Source organism: Mastigoproctus giganteus, chromosome 9 (assembly GCF_048544385.1).
Source record: "Mastigoproctus giganteus isolate SK-2022 chromosome 9, ASM4854438v1, whole genome shotgun sequence".
Lineage (NCBI taxonomy): Eukaryota > Metazoa > Arthropoda > Arachnida > Uropygi > Thelyphonidae > Mastigoproctus > Mastigoproctus giganteus.
In genome coordinates, this window is record NC_143583.1 from 5,763,944 (window position 1) to 5,784,119 (window position 20,176).

At 37.7% G+C, this 20,176-nt stretch overlaps 1 protein-coding gene across 1 annotated transcript in view; it reads left to right on the forward strand.

Moving 5' to 3' along the window:
* The window catches only part of tank (EI24 domain-containing protein tank), a 155,082-nt gene extending 136,472 nt beyond the window's left edge, over nucleotides 1-18,610 (forward strand). Inside the window, exons 10-11 of the mRNA XM_090381416.1 lie at nucleotides 342-416; nucleotides 18,304-18,610. Of these exons, the coding sequence (XP_090237542.1) occupies nucleotides 342-416; nucleotides 18,304-18,469 (241 nt within the window). The 3' untranslated portion in view covers nucleotides 18,470-18,610. The remainder of the gene's footprint in view (nucleotides 1-341; nucleotides 417-18,303) is intronic.
* Nucleotides 18,611-20,176: the final 1,566 nt, after the last annotated feature.

A 20,176-nucleotide genomic window follows, 5' to 3' on the forward strand; every position in this document is an offset into this window, starting at 1 on the left:
ACCTCAGTGTAAAGAACCATGAGGTAAGGTATACAAAGGCCTGGGAGGACTTTATGTGAAATTTTACTGTGAAACAAAAGTATGGAATGATTATGAAAATATGATGAATGCGTAGGACCTACACTCCGACTAGTGCTATGCACTATAGCCAAGAGTAAACAAAATTTTGTATAACTTATAAATGATAACAGCATTTTTTAAATGCACAGCGATTTAAGTAAAAATTAATGTAATACTATATTATATATATATATGTGTGTGTGTGTGTGTGTGTGTGTGTGTGTGTGTGTGTGTGTGTATACACACGCACACACATATACATACTTCTAATTTCATTACAGTGGCTGTGTTTTCTCTCTGTTGTTTCCCCTCTTCATAATAAGTGCTAATCAGGCAAAACCCATGTTTAAGTATACGTAAGTATGTTTTATCTTTTATTTAATTGTTATTTATTTATACCTAACTTTTAACCTTAGTTAAAAGGATGACCTACTACCACTCACTGAGTGACCTAATACTAATCAGAGAAATTAGTGTAAATGTTAATTATATAACTATTAGAAAGAGATAAAATGAAAAATTAGGTAGTGTGTTTTTCTCCCTATGTTACTGCAAAAACCTGAAATCTGGCAAACGCAACAGTTTACCAATTTGCCTTGATAAAAGCTTGAAATTAGAACTTTTATCAAATTGCATTGGTAAAAGTACAGATATCAACAGTTTTCACTTTATTTTGCATTATTACTACTATTATATTCTGAATCCCATTATTTAACAGTTTGCAATTGTAAAAGCCCATTTGATAATTACATTTCCAAATTCTTTTCTGTTGTGACTGTTAGATGCTCTCAATATAGTAGAAAAGTAATTTTGAGGGAGGCATCTTTGAACTCAGAAAAGATTCCTTTGGATTGGAGAAGTGTCAATGTATTGCCAGTACATAAGAGTGGTACTAAGAGTGAAGTTGGCAATAGAGGCCAGTAAGTCTGACTTCAGTGACAGGGTAAATCTTAAGAGGCTGTGATTCAGGGTGCAATCCAGGGACATTTAGGTAGAAATTGCATCCTGAAGGGCATACATAATATGGTTTTCTTAAGGGAAAATCGTGTTTAACTAAACTGGTAAGTATTTTGAATGTGTACTTTTAAGAAAGATGCAAGGAACAGTTTCAACCTAGTTTATTTGGATTTTAGCAAGCCATTTGATTCAGGCACTCAACACAGGTTACTGTATAAGCTAGGCTAGAATTCATTAGGATTTCTAAGATGGATTGCAGGGGGGGGGGTTACAGGATAGAAGGCAAAGGGTTGTGATTAATGGATATTCTTCAGATTGGTGTGAAGTCAGAAAAGGGTTCCCCAAGGATTGGTTCTTGGACCACTGTTTTTTTTTCTGATTTTCATAAACAACATCAATGAATGAAGGGTAAAGGGCGTGATATCAAAATTTGCAAATGATCGTTATGTTGGTTCTAAGCAGCATTCCTTCGAGATGACTTGAACAGGTTTTAAGAATGGTCAGAAAAGTGGCAGCGTGTTTGTTTTAATGCTGAAAAATGCAAGGTCTTTACATTTGGGGAATAGCAACCTCAAAATAACTGAAGCACTTGGTGTGGTTGAATTGAAAACATTAGAGAAAGAAAGGGATCTGGGAGTTATGGGCAGATACGAAATTTTCTGGACCATGTAAACTGGCAGCCAAGAAAGCCCATAGTGTCCTATCAATGATTTTCGAACATTAGCCTGTAGATATAGGGAGTTTATAATCCCACTATATAAAGCAATTATATGACCACATTTGGAATAATGTGTTCAAGTAGGGAGATCTCACCTGAAAAAAGACATTGAGCTTCTTGAAACGGTCCAAAGACTGCCATCTCACATGGGGAGATTGGCAAAGGGTGACTGTATGAGGAGACTTAGCATTAGTAGAGGCATATGTAAGCATTAGTAAAGGCAGAATGCACTGGTCCCAAAGGAACTAGTAGTTGTTCGTGACTCTATTGTCAGGGAAATGGGAAACATGCTTTGTAAAAAGGATAGGTGGAACAGGACCAGGGTATGTCTGCCAGGGGCAAAGGTTGATGATGTAGAGCGGATATCATCTTTTAAGGGCACAAAAGGTGATATAGTTGTACACATTGGCACTAATGATATTAAGAGTAGAAGACCGGTGGAATTACTTAACAAGTACAGGTCACTGTTGAAAAAAAGCCGTGAATTAGGGTTAAATTTAAAAGTGTCTGCAATTCTGCCCAGACATGATAGGAGGGAGTATATGATGAGAGCCCTGTCGATCAATTCGGCCCTGGAAGGATTGTGCAAGGCTCAAGGGGTAGAATTTTTTTCAGCCTGGTCTGTACTTGTTAACAGGAGAGACTGCTTCTACAGAGATGGGATACACTTAAATAGAAAGGGTGCAAGAATGTTTGCTGATGCTATCGAGGCAGTGTTAGGTGGGTCGGAAAACTGCTAAATTGGGGGGATACAAGGACTAATAGATTAACAGTAGCCACTGGCAGAGGTGAAAGTGATTCTTGCACTGCTTCTATTGGAATGAGCCGTAGCCTGAAATATAAGATGCAGGATATTTCAGAGACTGCTGGGAATCATTGGGGTACAAGTAAACACATGGGTTGTGTTAGGGTAGCAAAGAAAAAGAACAGGTGCATGTATACTTGTGTGTACACCAATGCTAGGAGTTTAGTAAATAAATTTGATGAATTTGTTGTATTGCTCAAAACATCAAAGGCAGATATTGTTGGGATTTCAGAGACATGGTGTCACACAGATATAAGGAATGCAGAACTGGAATTTGGGGAGTACAATGTCTATCTACAGAAAGGATAGACAGGATAGGAAGGGAGGAGAGGTTATGCTATTAGTTAAGAAATACATAAACTCCAAGGAAGTGAAGCCAGTCGACATCGCTGGACAGTGCAGTGTCGAGTCAGTTTGGTGTGACATAAGCATTGGGAGATCAAAATTGAGAGTAGGAGTGTGCTGTAGGCCTAATGACTCTGATGCGTATAATAAGAAACTGTACAGGGAAATAGAGTGGGCCAGTAAATCAGAGAGTCTTATAATGGGCGATTTTAATTTCCCAGATATTGAATGGAATTTGGGGGCTGGTCACTCACACACTAGCAAGGCTTTTGTGGATTTATTGGATGATTGTTTTTTACATCAGCATATTCGGGAGGCAACTAGAGGGAGTAATACTCTTGATTTGATTATCAGTAGTGATTCTTCATGCATTATGAATCTGCATATAAAGGAACCACTAGGTGACAGTGATCACAGTGTGCTGAAGTGGGATTTACGGGTAAAGGGAAGGGTTATTGCTTTCGTAAAGGCGACTACGATGGACTGAGACAGTATTTAAATTCTATATAGTGGGACCAAATGATGATGTTACCAACAGCAAATTCAAAATGGGAAGCATTCAAAGAACTTATCTTGGAAGCTACTAGGCTTTACATAGCAACTAAGAAATATTGTTCAAGGTTTAGGCCTAAGTGGATGTCAGATGAACTAATGAGACATATGGCAGAGAAGAAAAATGCATGGGATACATACAAATTAACACGCGACACAGAAGCCTATGATAGATACAACTTGATCTGTAACCAAGTTACAAAGGAGGTTAGGCAGGCGAAGGCAGATTACGAGAAATCTTTGGCAAGGGATGTAAAGAAAAACAGCAAAGAGTTCTTTACTTATGTAAACTCTAGAAGGAAGGGGATGAATCAGATTGGTCCACTTGATATCGATGTGTCAACTGTTGATGATCCTGCTCAGGTAGCTAACAAACTAAATGAATATTTTGCATCGACATTCACACATGAGGAGTTATTCAGCGAGGGGAATGCCAGAGGTGTATTCAACTCTGGCAGTAAGCCAGAGAATCTTGTAATAACTGAGAGTCAAGTGGAGGAGAAATTGTTGAAGATAAACACAAGAAAGGCACTTGGGGTGGATGGGATCTATCCAGTTATATTAAAGGAGGCATCAAAGGAAGTAAGCAAACCCTTAGCCATAATTATGAGAGCTTCCTTGGACTCAGGGGAGGTACCCATGGACAGGAGATGTGCAAATGTGACCCCAATTCACAAAGGAGGATCAAAGGCTGACACAGGTAATTATAGACCTGTGTGTTTAACTTCTGTTCCCGGAAAATTAATGGAGGCACTGGTTTAAGAAGCACTGCAGGATCATCTAGACAAGATTTCAGTTATAGCTCAGACACAGCATGGTTTTGTTAAGGGGAAGTCTTGCCTGACCAATTTGATTGGATACTATGATGCAGTCACAAAAGAACTGGATGCAGGGAATAACTTTGATATTATATACTTCGATCTTAGAAAGGCTTTTGATACTGTTGCACATGGAAGACTGCTGCACAAATTGGAGCAGTGTGGCATTGGAGGCAAATTGCTGGTATCTATAAAGGGGTGGTTGAGGGGGAGAAGACAGAGAGTGGTAATCAATGGACACTGCTCATCGTGGACTAATGTTATTAGTGGAGTCCCTCAGGGTTCAGTATTGGGTCCATTATTGTTTTCTGTATTTATAAATGATATTGATGATGGTATATCAAGCTTAATGTCCAAGTTTGCAGACGATACGAAGGTTGGCAGGGTTATCAAGGACACTACTGACACTATGCTGCTGCAACAGGATCTGGAAAGGTTGAGCAGATGGGCTGAGAGGTGGCAAATGAAGTTTAACATTGACAAATGTAAAGTACTACATATGGGAAACAGCAACCTCAGAGCAAAGTATCAACTCTGCGGTACTACACTGACAGTGGTAGAGAATGAAAGGGACCTGGGGATGGTTGTGCACGCAGATATGAAGTTCTCTGAGCAGTGCAGATGGGCTGCAAGAGTAGCTCATGGTGTATTGTCAATGATATATAGGAATTTTTCTAGCAGGGATAAGGAGGTGATTATTCCCTTGTATAAGGCAATGGTCAGGCCACACCTAGAGTACTGTATACAGGCCTGGAGGCCTCATTTCAAGAAGGATGTAGAGCTGCTGGAAGGAGTACAGAGAAGGGCAACAAGATTAGTGAATGGAACAAAGGATTGCTCTTAGGAAGAAAGGCTTCAGTTTTGCAAATTACAGTGTGTGGAGACTAGGCACCAGCGAGGTGATCTGATAGAGGTGTATAAAGCCTTGAATGGTTTGAGCATGCTCAATGCTGACGGGATTCTTCCTCTTGCTCAGAATAATCACCTGAGATGGCATAAATTCAAATTGAGGAAAGACAGATGTAGGATAGACGTGCGGAAATTTGCCTTTAGCGAGCGAGCGGGTGGTTGGTTGGTGGAACAGACTTCCATTCCTTGTCGTGGAAGTTGATAGCCTAAATAAGTTTAAGGCTCAGTTGGATAGGTACAGTCAGTTCTCGTATAACACGTGTTTACTCTACACGAATTCGATCATACGCGATTTATAAATAGGGGAACGATATCTTATATAACACGAACCAAATTCGCTTATGCACGATTCGCCTTTGTGTTTACAAGAAATGGCAGTCGAATGCGGAATCACCTCAACTGAACGCAACACGATAGGAATGAAGAGAAGATCCTGAAAATGTATATGTTTTTTATATTAGTGAAGGGGAAACACGTCGCCATAATAACGTAAAAACCAACACAATTCCAGTTATCGGTATAATCGCAAATGCAATTAGATCGAGTTTACTATCAGTTTATAACAGATTCCATTAGCAGAAATGCAACTGGAAATTGTTTTTATTGTTTTATGGTAGTAACCCCTAGAAATGTGCTTTAGTAAAATGTGAGCTGTTAATAGTGTATCTCTGCCTTTACGGGGTTGTTTACTCAGTTGCTACACGCGTGCGCAGCTTTGTTTATGTGTATCAAGCGTGCCTCCTCATTTTGTAATTGTGCTTTATTCCCTAAATAAGTAAAATACTTAAAAGGTGTGAAAAGGAAGCGTCCTGGTGAAGACACTGCAGATTCGGTGGAAAAAAGAAAAGCAATATCGATAAACAGAGGCGGACTGGATGAAAAATTCTTACCCGGGAAAATTGTAGTGGTCTCATACTAGCGTTTATGGCCAAAATCACACCGACCTCCGGCCCACCAGGGTTTCCCAGGTAAGGCTTATGGCCAGTCCGCCTCTGTCGAAAGAGAAAAAATATGAAATTGTGAAACGCTTTGAGCGAAATGAAAGACCATGTGATATTGCACATGATACAGAGCTAAATGAGGCAACGCCAAGAATTACAAAGAATGCAGAGAAAATAAAAACAACTGTGATAGCAGGAACAACTCACAGTGTAATTAAAATCCATTAGATTAAGACACAAAGAATTGGAAGAGATGGAACGCCTGTCATCTGTTTTGGACAGAAAATCAAACAAAAAACAAGTTTGCTTACAATAGAAGCAAAAGCATTAGCAATATTTTATTATGTAATAGTCGTAATAAAATACTTACGTATTTTTTTACGACTTAAATAATCGTAATAAAATACTTACGTATTTTATTACGATTGTTTATTGTGTTTGGTAATGTTTTGGTTAAAAATGTTTGTTCAATCTTGGGTGGTCGGCACCTAACCCTAATTTTCCCATAGGGCCTGTTGTTTATATTGCACGAGGGTTTCTAGGAACACAACTATCGGGCAATACGAGGACTGACTGTATTTCGAACGAACAGAGGGGTGAAGTGGAAGTGGTTTTTTTTTTTTTGGCTGATGCTGCATAAGCTTGCATTAGCATTAGTAGAGGCATTTGATGCAAGAAAGCAAGCTTATGCAGCATCAGCCAAAAAAAAAAAAAAAATCCCACTTCCACTTCACCCCTCTGTTCATTCAAAATACCTGTCCAGCTGAGCCTTAAACTTATTTAGGCTATCAACCTCCACCACAAGGGATGGAAGTCTGTTCCACCAACCAACCACCCGCTGGCTAAAGGCAAATTTCCGCACGTCTATCCTACATCTGTCTTTCCTCAATTTGAATTTATGCCCTCTCTGGTGATTTTTCTGAGCTAGAGGAAGAATCCCATCAGCATTGAGCATGCTTAAACCATTCAAGGCTTTATACACCTCTATCAGATCACCTCGCTGGTGCCTAGTCTCCAGACACTGTAATTTGCAAAACTTAAGCCTTTCTTCGTAAGAGCACCCCTTTGTTCCATTCACTAATCTTGTTGCCCTTCTCTGTACTCGTTCCAGCAGCTCTACATCCTTCTTGAAATGAGGCCTCCAGACCTGTATACAGCACTCTAGGTGTGGCCTGACCATCGCCTTATACAATGGAATAATCACCTCCTTATCCCTGCTGGAAAAATTCCTGTATATCATTGACAATACTCCATGAGCTACTCTTGCAGCCCGTCTGCACTGCTCAGAGAACTTCATATCTGCCTGCACAACCACCCCCAAGTCCCTTTCATTCTCTACCACTGTCAGTGTAGTACCACAGAGTTGATACGTTGCTCTGGGGTTGCTGTTTCCCATGTGTAGTACTTTACATTTGTCAATGTTAAACTTCATTTGCCACCTCTCAGCCCATCTGCTCAACCTTTCCAGATCCTGTTGCAGCAGCATAGTGTCAGTAGTGTCCTTGACAACCCTGCCAACCTTTGTATCGTCTGCAAACTTGGACATTAAGCCCGATATACCATCATCAATATCATTTATAAATACAGAAAACAATAATGGACCCAACACTGAGCCCTGAGGGACTCCACTAATAACATCAGTCCACGATGAGCAGTGTCCATTGATTACCACTCTCTGTCTTCTCCCCCTCAACCACCCCTTTATCCATAGCAGCAATTTGCCTCCAATGTCACACTGCTCCAATTTGTGTAGCAGTCTTCCATGTGCAACAGTATCAAAAGCCTTTCTAAGATCCAAGTATATAATATCAAAGTTATTCCCTGCATCCAGTTCTTTTGTGACTGCATCATAGTATCCAATCAAGTTGGTCAGGCAAGACCTCCCTTTAACAAAACCATGCTGTGTCTGAGCTATAACTGAAGTCTTGTCTAAATGATCCTGCAGTGCTTCTTTAACCAGTGCCTCCATTAATTTTCCTGGAACAGAAGTTAAGCTCACAGGTCTATAATTACTTGTGTCAGCCTTTGATCCTCTTGCTTCAAATGCTTCTACTAATGCTAATGCTAATATGATGCAAGAAAGCAAGCTTATGTAACATCAGCCAAAAAAAAAACATGTCACCCATCCATTCCCTCTAAACATTTGTCCAGTTCCTCCTTAAATTTACTTAAGCTATCAACTTCCACAACAACAGATGGAAGTTTGTTCCAGCAATCAACAACCCACTGGCTAAAAGCAAATTTCTGCACGTCTATTCTATAACTGACTTTCCTCAATTTGAATTTGTCTTCTCGTAATCTGAGCAAGAGGAAGAATCCCATTAGAATTGAGCCTGCTCAAACCATTCAAGGCCTTATACGCCTCAATCGGATCACCTCACAGGTGCCTAGTCTCCAGATGCTGCAATTTGCAGAAGCCTTTCTTGGTGAGACCACCCACTCATTCCTCTCACCAGTCTAGTTGCTCTTACCTGTACTCGCTCAAGCAACTCTACATCCTTCCTAAAATGAGGGCTACAGACCTGTATGCAGTACTCAAGGCATGGTCTGACCATTGTCTTATACAAATGGATAATCACCTCCTTTTCCCTACTAGCAAAATTCCTGTATATCGTTGACAATACCCCATGACTTGCTCTGACAGCCTATGTGCACTGCTCAGAAATCTTCATATCTGACTGCACAATTATTCCCAGGTCTTTTCCATTTTCTATCACCCTATGGTACTAACTGTAGTACCATACAGTTAGTATGTTACTCTGGGGTTACTTCCAGTTCCTTTATAACCACATCATAGTATCCAATCAAATTTTTCAGCCAAGACTTTCCCTTTATAAACCCATGCTGTGTCCGAATTATTACCAGTCTTATTTATATGATCCTGCAATGCATCTTTAACCAGTGAATCCATTATTTTCCTCAGAACAGGAGTTAAACTAACTGGTTTGTAATCCCAAAATAACTTATTCACTTGGTGGAGTTCAACTAAACCCAGTACTGGAGGAAAGGGTCTTGGGCTTTACGATATGGTCAGACATGAAATTCTCTGGGCATTGTAAACAGGTGTCCTATCGATGATCTATCGAACTTTTGCAAGTAGAGATAGGGATGTGATAATCCCATTATATAGGGCTTTTGTTAGACCACACTTGGAATACTGTTGTTCAAGTATAGAGACCGCACCTAAAGAAAGACATTGAACTTCTTGAAAGGGTGCAAAGACGGGTAACTTTCCTGGTGAGATCGGCAAAAGGGCTCTTTATGAAGAAAGACTTCGAATATGTGGGTTGCAGAGTTTGGAAACTAGACACCTTATAGGAGATTTGATTGAGGTGTTTAAGGCTCTGAGAGGCATCAGTAAATTGAATGAGGACGAAATTTTCAAGATTATAAATGATGCTAGAACTAGGGGACATAAATTCAAGTTACGGGGGGAAATGTTTAGATTGGACTGCAGGAAGTTTTATTTTAGCCAGCGCATTATAAATTACTGGAATAAGTTGCCTTCATGGGTGGTTGAGGCCGACAGTTTGGGGAAATTCAAAGGTCATCTGGATAGTACCTTCGGGTGAGGGAAGCGCATAGGATGATAGGTTTAATTTCCTTTTCTTTTATTAATTATTATTTATTTATTTTTTTTTTTTTTTATCATTGTTTTATTTGGGGTTTTTTTTTTTTTTGGCTGGTGTAGCATAAGCCATAGGCTTTCTTGCACAATGCATCCATTACTAATACTACTCATGTCATCCTTAGATTCCCCTTTGTGAATTGCTGATACAGTCAGTCCTTGTATAGCACGATAGTTGTGTACCTAGAAACCCTCGTGCAATGCAAAATCGTGCAATATAAACAACAGACCCTATGGGAAAAATAGGATTAGGTGCCGACCACCCAAGATTGAACACACATTTTAACCAAAACATTACCAAACACAATAAATAATTGTAATAAAATACTTACGTATTTTATTACATAATAAAATATTGCTAATGCTTTTGCTTCTATCGTAAGCAAACTTGTTTCTTGTTTGATTTTCTATCCAAACAGATGACAGAGGTTCCATCTCTTCCAATTCTTTGTGTCTTAATCTAATGGATTTTAATTACACTTTGAGTTGTTCCTGCTATGAAAGTTGTTTTTATTTTCTCTGCATTCTTTGTAATTCTCGGCGTTGCCTCATTTAGGTCTGCAGCACATGCAATATCACATGTTCTTTCATTTCGCTCAAAGCGTTTCACAATTTCATATTTTTTTTCTATCAACAGAGGCAGACTGGCCTTAAGCCTTACTGGGGAAACCCTGGTGGACCGGAGGCCGGTGTGATTTTGGCCATAAACCATAGTATGAGGCCACTATAAATTTTCCTGGTAAGAATTTTTGACTCAGTCCGCCTCTGTTTATCGATATTGCTTTTCTTTTTCTCTCTGAATCTGCAGTGTCTTCACCAGGACGCTTCTTTTTCATACACTTTAAGTGTTTTACTCATTTTTAGGGAATAAAGCCCAATTAAAAAAACGAGGAGACACGCTTGATACACATAAACAAAGCTGCGCGCGTGTAGCAACTGAATAAACAACACCGTAAAGGCAGTGATATACTATTAACACCTCACATTTTACTAAAGCACATTTCTAGGGATTACTACCATAAAACAATAAAAACAATTTCCAGTTGCGTTTCTGCTAGTGGAATCTATTATAAACCGCTAGTAAACTCGATCTAATTGTATTTGCGATAATACCAATAGCTGGAATTTTATGTTATTATGGTGAAATGTGTTTCCCCTTCACTGATATAAAAAACAAAAATACAGTACATTTTCAGTATCTTCTCTTCATACCTATCATGTTGCATTCGGTTGGGGTGATTCTGTGTTCGACTGCCATTTCTTGTAAACGCAAAGGCGAATCGTGCATAAGCGAATTCGGTTCGTGTTATATAAGATATCGTTCCCCTATTTATAAATCGTGTATGATCGAATTCGTGTAGTGTAAACACGTGTTATACGAGGACTGACTGTATTGACTTCAATTATGAGTAAGGCTTCGGGAGTGGGGGGGGGGTATTAAAATGAATGAAGGCAGAATTTTCACTGTTATAAAGAATTCCAGAACTAGGGTGCCATAAATTAAAATTATAGGGAAAAGGTTTAGACTAGATTGTAGAATGTTCTCTTTTAGCCTGCAATTTGTTGTTCACTGGAACAAGTGGAGTTTACAGTGAAACATAAATTCAAACGTTAATCGTATTTAGCAGTTGCAGTCTCGATCCCCACTCCACTCAAAGAGCGCATGCTACTGCACTCTCGCTCCTGACCAGTGGGCAGGAGCAGCAGTGTGTAGCACGTGCTTCTTGATTAGCCCGGGGTTCGAGCCCATGTCCACCAAATACAGAGGATGCGGAAAGGTCAGGGAATGACCACCGCATATCCCTGGAGCAATATGACCCTAATTGCTAATGCTCCTAAAAACCAAATAACAAGCAAACTCGCTCCTGACCACTTGGTTATGTCAGGCCTGAGAACTAGATAATTGGTTCCTAATCTTCAATTTCATTTTCTGCTGCAACAATTGTAAAGTAGTTATTAATCAGTCTAAACTAGATTTCAAACAGGCTAAGAGTAGAAAATTTGTCCAAATGGTAACCAAACAATTTGATCTATTTCCACAACTGTTTCTCATTTCTGTTCTCATCTCTGTCAAAACCAGATGGTTCTGTGTCCACTTCAGCAAAGAATAAAGCTGACCTGTTAGCATCCCCATTTTCTTACAACTCGTGTATTAATCTTGATAAACCATCTTCCACCATTTCTGGTATATTCCATTCACTGCTTCCTGTGGCTTTCCATCAAAAGGATATCAGAAGGATTTTGATCAATCTTGATGCTAAGGAAACTCCAGGTCCTGATGGTATTTCTCCACTTTTCTCAAAACCTGTGCTCCTTAACTTCTGTTCTGTGTTGCCTTTTTTCACTTTCTTATACCAAAGGTGTGTATTCTTTGGCTTGGAAATTTGCTCATAATCAGCTAGTTCCTAAACTAATCCTTTTGTTCCTCCACTAATCTTATTGCTCTTCTCTGCACCCATTTCAACAGACTCACATCCAGTGGTCTTCCAGACCTGTATGCAGAACTCTTTCCTTTCCCTTATCCTTGTGAGTAGTTATATATTTAAGTAAATTCCACATCAACTGCCTAACTATTTCTTTATACAATGGGGTAATCATCTCCTTATCCCTCATAGCAAAATTTGTTTATATCATTGAAAAACCCCATGAGCTCTCCTGGCAGCTTGTCTACGTTGCTCGGAAGACATCATATCTAATTGCCCAATTACTACCCAGGGTCTTTTCATTCTCCACTACTCTGAGTGTGGTACCATACAGTTGGTACATTAATCTGGGATTGCTGCTCCTCCTAATCAGTGCCTTGCATTTTTCAATAATAAACTTCAGAGTGCCACTTCTCAACCCATCTGTCTAATTTGTCTAGATCTTGTTGCAGTAGTCTATCTTAGCTACTGTGATTAACCATCCAGTCAACTTTTCATATCATCTGCAAACCTGGACATTAAGTCTGGCATACCTTCATCGATATCACAGGGGGGGGGGAATGGTTCTAGCACCGAGCCCCGTGGACTCCACTAATAACATTAGTCTACAAAGAGCAGTGTCCATTAATAATCACTGTCTTTTGCTACTCAACGCAGCACTGGAGATCACCCTACGATTGTCTCCGACCGAACCACGTGATTCAGTCTGATTTCTGGAGGTCACAACCATAAAACAATAAAACAATTAGTGGTCACCTGTTTATTGGGCTTTTCTGTTAGTGCAATCTATTATCATAAACGAACAGTAAACTCGATCTTACTGAATTTGCGATAATACCGACAGCTGGAATTCTGTGGGTTATTATGGTAAAATGTGTTTACGCTTCCATGAAATCTTCAATCATATAAAAAAATTAATTTTCAGATCTTCTCTTCATTCCTTTTTATAGCTTTGTAACCTGTTACTCCGTTCTGACATGCGCGTATCATGTTACTTGCAATTTGTGTGTGCCGTGTCCTTTGTTATTGATTGCTTATCTTTTTACTGTTTTATATTTTAACCCCCACCCACAAATGTCAGTGAACAGAAATGTCAACTATTTAGTTATGTACATATTACGTATTAATTATTCCGATTATTATGTATATTCTTCCGATTTTAGGGTATTATTTAATTTTTTAATTGGTAAGGTAATAAAGGCCAAATTTGTGCTTAATATATCTTTACTTTTATAGCCTGTGGATAATATTCCTCCTATTTTCGCTAATTAGAATCGCTGTTTAATAGAATTAAAATCCAATTCATAAACGTGATCACATTCACCGGCACTAACTACACATCGTATAGTGAATGGTACTTTACTATGGTGAGTTCGTCGTAATGTGATTTGATTGTACAACGAACCAATTGTAAAGCGCGGGGGGGGGGTGTTCCATTGTATTTTTAGCTATTTACGTGAAACTTCGGATAATTGGGGCAGCCGCTTAATCGGGCCAAAATGCACTAGTCCCGATGTGTCCCAATTAACCGGAATCGACTGTATATTGAGAGGCATCTACAAATATCCATTAATAACATTGAATTATGGATGGCACAAAATGGTTAGAGTGTCAATCCACAAATCTACAGCCATACATTTCTGCACAAAGCACAGAATGCATCCTGAACCTGAGTTGCATTTGGCCAATCACCCTTTACCAATCGTAAACAGTATTCGTCTCCTAGGGCTAATTTTTGATAAGAAATTAAACTGGAAGTTTAATTTCTTATCAAAGAAATTAAAGATCTAAAGTAAAAAATATCTAAGAACCACTTGCGCAAAGAAAATGAATATACTCCGGTCATCTCCAGTACATCTTGGGGTGCAGATCATTATACCCTGCTCCACTTATATAAGTCCCTAATTAGACCTTGTCTAGACTACGGAGCACCTGTTTATGACTCAACTAGGGAGAGAGCACCTTAGCCCATTTTGCACCCATCCAACATTCCTCTCTTAGGATAGCCCTAGATGCATACAGAGTGTCACCAGTACGAAGTCTTTATGTTGAGGCTCGCGAACTTCCAATTAACATCAAAAGAAATTGCTGATGAACTCGGCTAAAATTAAAAGCCTGCCTACTCATCCTGTGTGGACACTCCTGCATGATCCCCAGTGGAAAACTCACTATGCAAATAAACCCAGAACAATTCGGCCTGCTGGTATCAGACTGCAGATTTTAGCAGAAAGCTGGAACATCCAATTTGATAATATCTTCAGAGAATCAAAAGATCCAGATCCACCATGGACTATTTCACACTTTCTTCTTATGAATACTTTGAGCAATGGGGTAAAGGTTCAATAGCAAATATTGAACCTTTCCAACAACTACATTATGCTCATACACAAAAGTAACCCCAATTCACAAAGGTCTATACTGATGGTTCAAAGTCTGACAATCAAGTGGGTGCAGCTGCTGTCTTCCGTAATTCAACTGTCTCGTTTTCACTTCCAGCTGAATGTAGCAGTTATACCGCTGAGTTTCATGCCATTAAGCTGCTGTCAATAAATAAAAGTATAATATATACTGATTCACAAAGTGCTATTTTAGCTTTGAAAAAGCACTTCCTCACCTAACAATCCTTTATTAAAACTTTATTAAAGACATAAGCTGATGCAGCTTCATGAGCATCAACAAACTGTTATCTTTTCTTGGATTCCTGGCCACAGTGGTATTCCAGGAAATGAATATGCAGATGATGCTGCAAAGCATCCTTCCAACTTAGCTTCAACAAATAATGTAGTCCCATATTGTGATTATAGACACAAAATACAGAGAACATGCATGGAACAATGGACACTTTTGTGGAAAATTCAAAGAAATAACAAGCTATTTCAAATAAAACCCGAACCACAATTATATACTTCTAGCCTTCATAAAAATAGAAAAGAAGACGTAATCTTAGCCAGAATCCGAATAGGTCACACTCACCTCGCTCATCTATATCTGCTTACAGGGAAGGATCCTCCTCAGTGTGCGCACTGCTCGCAACCTCTTACAGTAAAACACATACTCCTTTAATGTAGCTTGTTTAACAACGCCCGACGAATGGCTTTTAATTTCATTTCAGATCTGCAACAACCTCTGTCTCTCAATAGCATCATAGGCAAAGAAGCAAATCTCTCTGAATTCGTTTTCTATTTAAAATAAATTCAAATGTATGACTGTTTCTAACTGCTGTACAAGCAGTTCTTATATTTAAATTGAATTTATTTGGGAGGTGCAATATGGCCTAAGTTGCCCTTCCGCCAGAAAACACCACAACAGCAACAACAACTGTTCTCATGTGATATCTAATTTAGTCTAAAATTCATTTAAAAACAACTCGTGAAACTAACAGACTAAAAAGAATTCTACACTAATCTCAGTCATATAAGCAACATTAGATTACATTATGTACTCGAGAAAATATTGCCTTATAAAAAGTTTGTTTTGCTATAAATTTATAGTTTATTTGCTTAAAGAAAATACTTCTGATACTGATTACATTGCCACGGCTGCACTGGGTAAAATACGACGGGGTATCAAAAAGTTTGTACCCTGACCTAGATAAAATCTCAGCAGAAAGCAAACATTTAGTCAAAACTACTAAAGTAGTTTTGACTAAATGTTAATCCTTCAAAATATCATCACGCTATTGAAGAAGGTGCTAACTGATTTTTGACCCATTACAACAGCCAGTTCTTAATTTTTCTGTTCAAAAGGATTAGGGATTCTCTTGATGACAAACTTCTATTTCAAATTCAGATTAATTAGCTGAAAAGTCATTTAGATATATCTACATTTAAAATACCCTCTTACTCCATATTTGTCTGTATAAAGATCATCGCACATTCAGGGACATATAATGATCACATGTACACTTCTCTCGGTGATCGGGATATCCAGATTAGTAAGAACAGGAAAAATACACCATAAGAGAGTGACTTCCAGTTGGTCAATGAAAGAGAGGGAGAATAAGAAAATCTATCTTATCATATTCTTTAAAGATCAGTTCTTTTATATTTATGTACATGAGTTTTATTGCCTGAGTTAAAAAAAAAAAAAAAAAAAAAACTGAAAATGAAACAAAAAAAAAATGGGAAAGAAAAAATAACCTACATTTTTTGCAATATAAATGTATATTTTGTCACCAAAATGTTGCATTGTTGCATCCATAATGCATCTATATCAGTTTCTATATTTCTATGTTTTTAAATTTTCTTACTTGCCTGGACATCCTGACTACCAAGAGGAGTCATAAGTGAACAAGGGAGTAGTATAGGTCCCAGAGTGTGATGCTCTTTATACAGATAAATATCAATAGAGTAAGTTTTAATATGTGTAAATATATCTTAATGGAATTAACTCATTCTGTAAAAAAGATGGAATCCTCAGAACTTAATTCACATCTTGGATTCTATTATGCTACTAAAGTATATGTTTGTAACTTCTTTTTTATGATTCATGGCGAAGGTCAGCTGTTTCATCTTTCATTATCAAGAGCTTTCTGTCATTTGAGTATTTGATTCTTAGATGCGCAAACCTGAAGTAGATATCATTCTCTAAATTTCAGATGTATGAGGTTCTCAGTTGGTCTCCTTTAATTAAATTATCACAGATAAAATCGTTAGTGTTTTTCTTGAAATTGTACTCTGGTTGCTGGCAGTTTCCTTGTATTTGGGATAAAGTTGAAAAGTGTCCCATTAGCTAATAATCTCTTCAGTTGGCTGTGTAGTCTCCTATCCCTCTCTACATCTAATAAACAGGTTCAATGTTTATTTTGCAGCAATATTAAATATAGAGATATGATCAGAACTATTCTGTCTTAACTCCTAGTATGGTTTATGTTATTATAGTATGCCATTGATCGAAAAGTTTTGTGAGTAACCTTGTAATTCCAGTACATAATGATAGCTAAAAGATTGAGTAGGAGTTACAGGGACATATTTCGAGCTTGTGCACACTAAGTTTTAACTTGTGTTATGCACTGTTTAGTTGAAAGTTGCTCTGAGCAAACACTTGTTCCTCTTACTTGATGCACATACTTTAAGTGATGGAATTTGAACATATGAGCAGTTCTCTGACAATTTTTGTATGCTGGCATTCTCATGGCATCTTGTCCAATTGTGCTACACCCACCTTATATTACTGATTTGGCACTATGCAACTTTTGGCCATTGAACTTTTGATCTTTGCATTTTTATTCAATGATCAAAAAATGTTTTGATTAGTGTTAGGCATGATCAAACAAGTGTATTGTTGCAGAAGGTGATTATATTGATATTGACTGTGTAAGTATTTATCATTGGTTGAAATTAACTTTTTGCAATATTCACAGAGGTTTTTGATAAGAACTTTTATATACAAGATGTTTCAATTAAAAGACACCTGGGTCTGTGTTGCTTATTTTTTGGTTTAGACTATCTGGAACAATCGGTTTTTTTTATCATATTTGGGCTGAAATTTTTGAATAAGCATTAAAACTTGGACGATTTCACAAATTCTAAGTTAATTTTGTCTAATCAACTGCTTTTTCATCTGTAGTAAATTTGTCCCCCTGTCCTTGATTCAGTTAAAAAAACTAAGAAGAAAATAAAAATAACGAAAACTAGATAATGTCGGTGCCTTTTAATAGAACACCCTGTTGTGCATGTAAATTTTTTTTTTTTTTTAAATGTGTGACTGATCAGTGCTTGTTAAGGTTTCATTTCCTTTCTAAAATTTATTGATATATGACAATTTCTTGCCCATATCTTATTTGAAGATTTCCCCCATCTTCATAAAAAATATACTTTGAATTCTTCATTCAAAACAGTGATCATGCAATTTTATAATACAATTTAAAATTTGCTCCACTTTCAACTCTGCTGAAAGTAAACTAATAATGGATGAAGAAGCACGATAGAACATCTACTCAGAAAGCAGCTTACTCGTCTTGTGGAACCTGTCCATTTGCCTTGTAGAAACTACTCATTACTTACTTTATGGTAATCATATTTTTTGCCACCGCATTTTGTAATTAAGTAAAATAAACATATAGCTTGCATATAATCTAGTAAAGTAGTTTTTAAAAAGAATATACGTGAAAAATTCTATAATTGACAATTATTTTTTCCTCCTTAGTTTTCGCCTGCAGTTATTTTCTCCATCTGTTTATGTTGCAAATGCCATCTTTCATACTACGTTTTGGAGAGCAAGACATCCTCATGAACCACTTACTCTTCTTGAAAAAATTCTGAAATGTTTTTTCTCATTGTGCTGCAGAATTTTTAGGGTTTTCAGAAATTAAATAGATTTGGTTTAAAGAATCTGAAACTTATGCAGTGAGATCTGATTATAGTTATTGTCACCATTAGCAGAAGGAACAAGGATGAGAAAGTACAGGATGATTTTTTAAGCCATTTTTAGTATTTTTATTTAAATATTGAACCTCCCCATTTAAGTTAAAGATAAATAAGGAAACTGATTTATTAAAATATTGAGAAGAGTGAATTGTTAATTTTTCTTCGACCAACTTTTTTGTAATGCTGTTAAAAATTTTAACTGTACATACTGTACATAATGCATATGTGGGTGCATGAATGTGTGAGTGTGCATGCATTGAATTTAAAGGATGCAAGCTCCTTTGAAAGCTTAAGTTGTACAGAAATACAAGAAAAATAAAATATCACCAATATTCTTTAGTGGTAGTTGAACCTTTTATTTAGGTGATATGTTTCCATTCTGCATAGGTTTATATTTTGGTCACAGTGCACCCGAAACAATAGTGGCGATAAGTTTCTGTTTAGTTGTTACGTAACTAAACATGTACTAATTGTCAATACAGTATTTAAAAAAATAAAAAGCGACCTTAATTTATTAAATTAATAAATTAAGTATTGTACCACTTTATTTTTGTGAAATTTCAATTCTTTAAGTCAATTAACAATATTAATAAAGAATTAAATAATATATAAATTTAATTAAGATAGATTTTTGATTAAATCAAGACAATAAGCAGTATATTGATATAACATGGATTCCACTTATTTTGTCTTGTTATGCACTTTTTATTAGAGCAAAGTGGAAATGTGTGCATGAAAATATATTGTGACTACCTCCTCCATAATGTACTTTTCCACACTGCCTGCAGTACAAAAAGCCGAACAGCTTCGTACGTTAGAGCAATGGTAACTTGCATCTGGTCATGCAAGTCAAAGTGATAGAGTACCACTTTTGGGACATAGTAAAGATATCATGGAGTTTCAAAAGAGCATGATCGTGGGAGCTTGTGTGGTCTGGTGCTTCCATATCAGAAATGGCATGTCGTATCTGTTGCTCAGAGCCCAGTGTAGTTAAGGTGTACTAAGAATGGGGTCAGTTGTGTCAAACCACCTCTCATTAATAGAACTGTAAAGTACCACTACCACCTGCCTGGATGGTGGGCACCATCCAGGCAGATGATAGTGGTTGCTTAATATGGAGCATGTTTTTTCTGACAAGAACTAGGACTTCTGCTGCATATGGACTGTTTCACTGGTTGAGGTTTGCTGGCAGCTCTTTGGAGATCATGTGCACCCTGCCATGATGCATTTTTTACAGATAGAAATGCGATCTTCCAAGGTGTTAATGCAGCCATAATTGTGAGAGCTTATTTGAACTCAGGGGAGGTACCCACGGACTGGAGATGTGCAAATGTGACCCCAATTGACAAAAGAGGACCAAAGAGTGACACAACTAACTATAGACCTGTTAGTTTAACTTCTGTTCCAGGAAAATTAATGGCGGTACTGGTTAAAGAAGTAGTGCAGGATCATCTAGACAAGACTTCAGTTATAGCTCGGACACAGCATGGTTTTGTTAAGGGAAAGCCTTGCCTGACCAATTTGATTGGATACTATGATGTGGTCACAAAGGAACTGGATGCAGGGAATGACTTTGATATATATTTGGATTTTAGAAAGGCTTTTGATACCGTTGCATATGGAACACTGCTAAACAAATTGGAGCAGTGTGG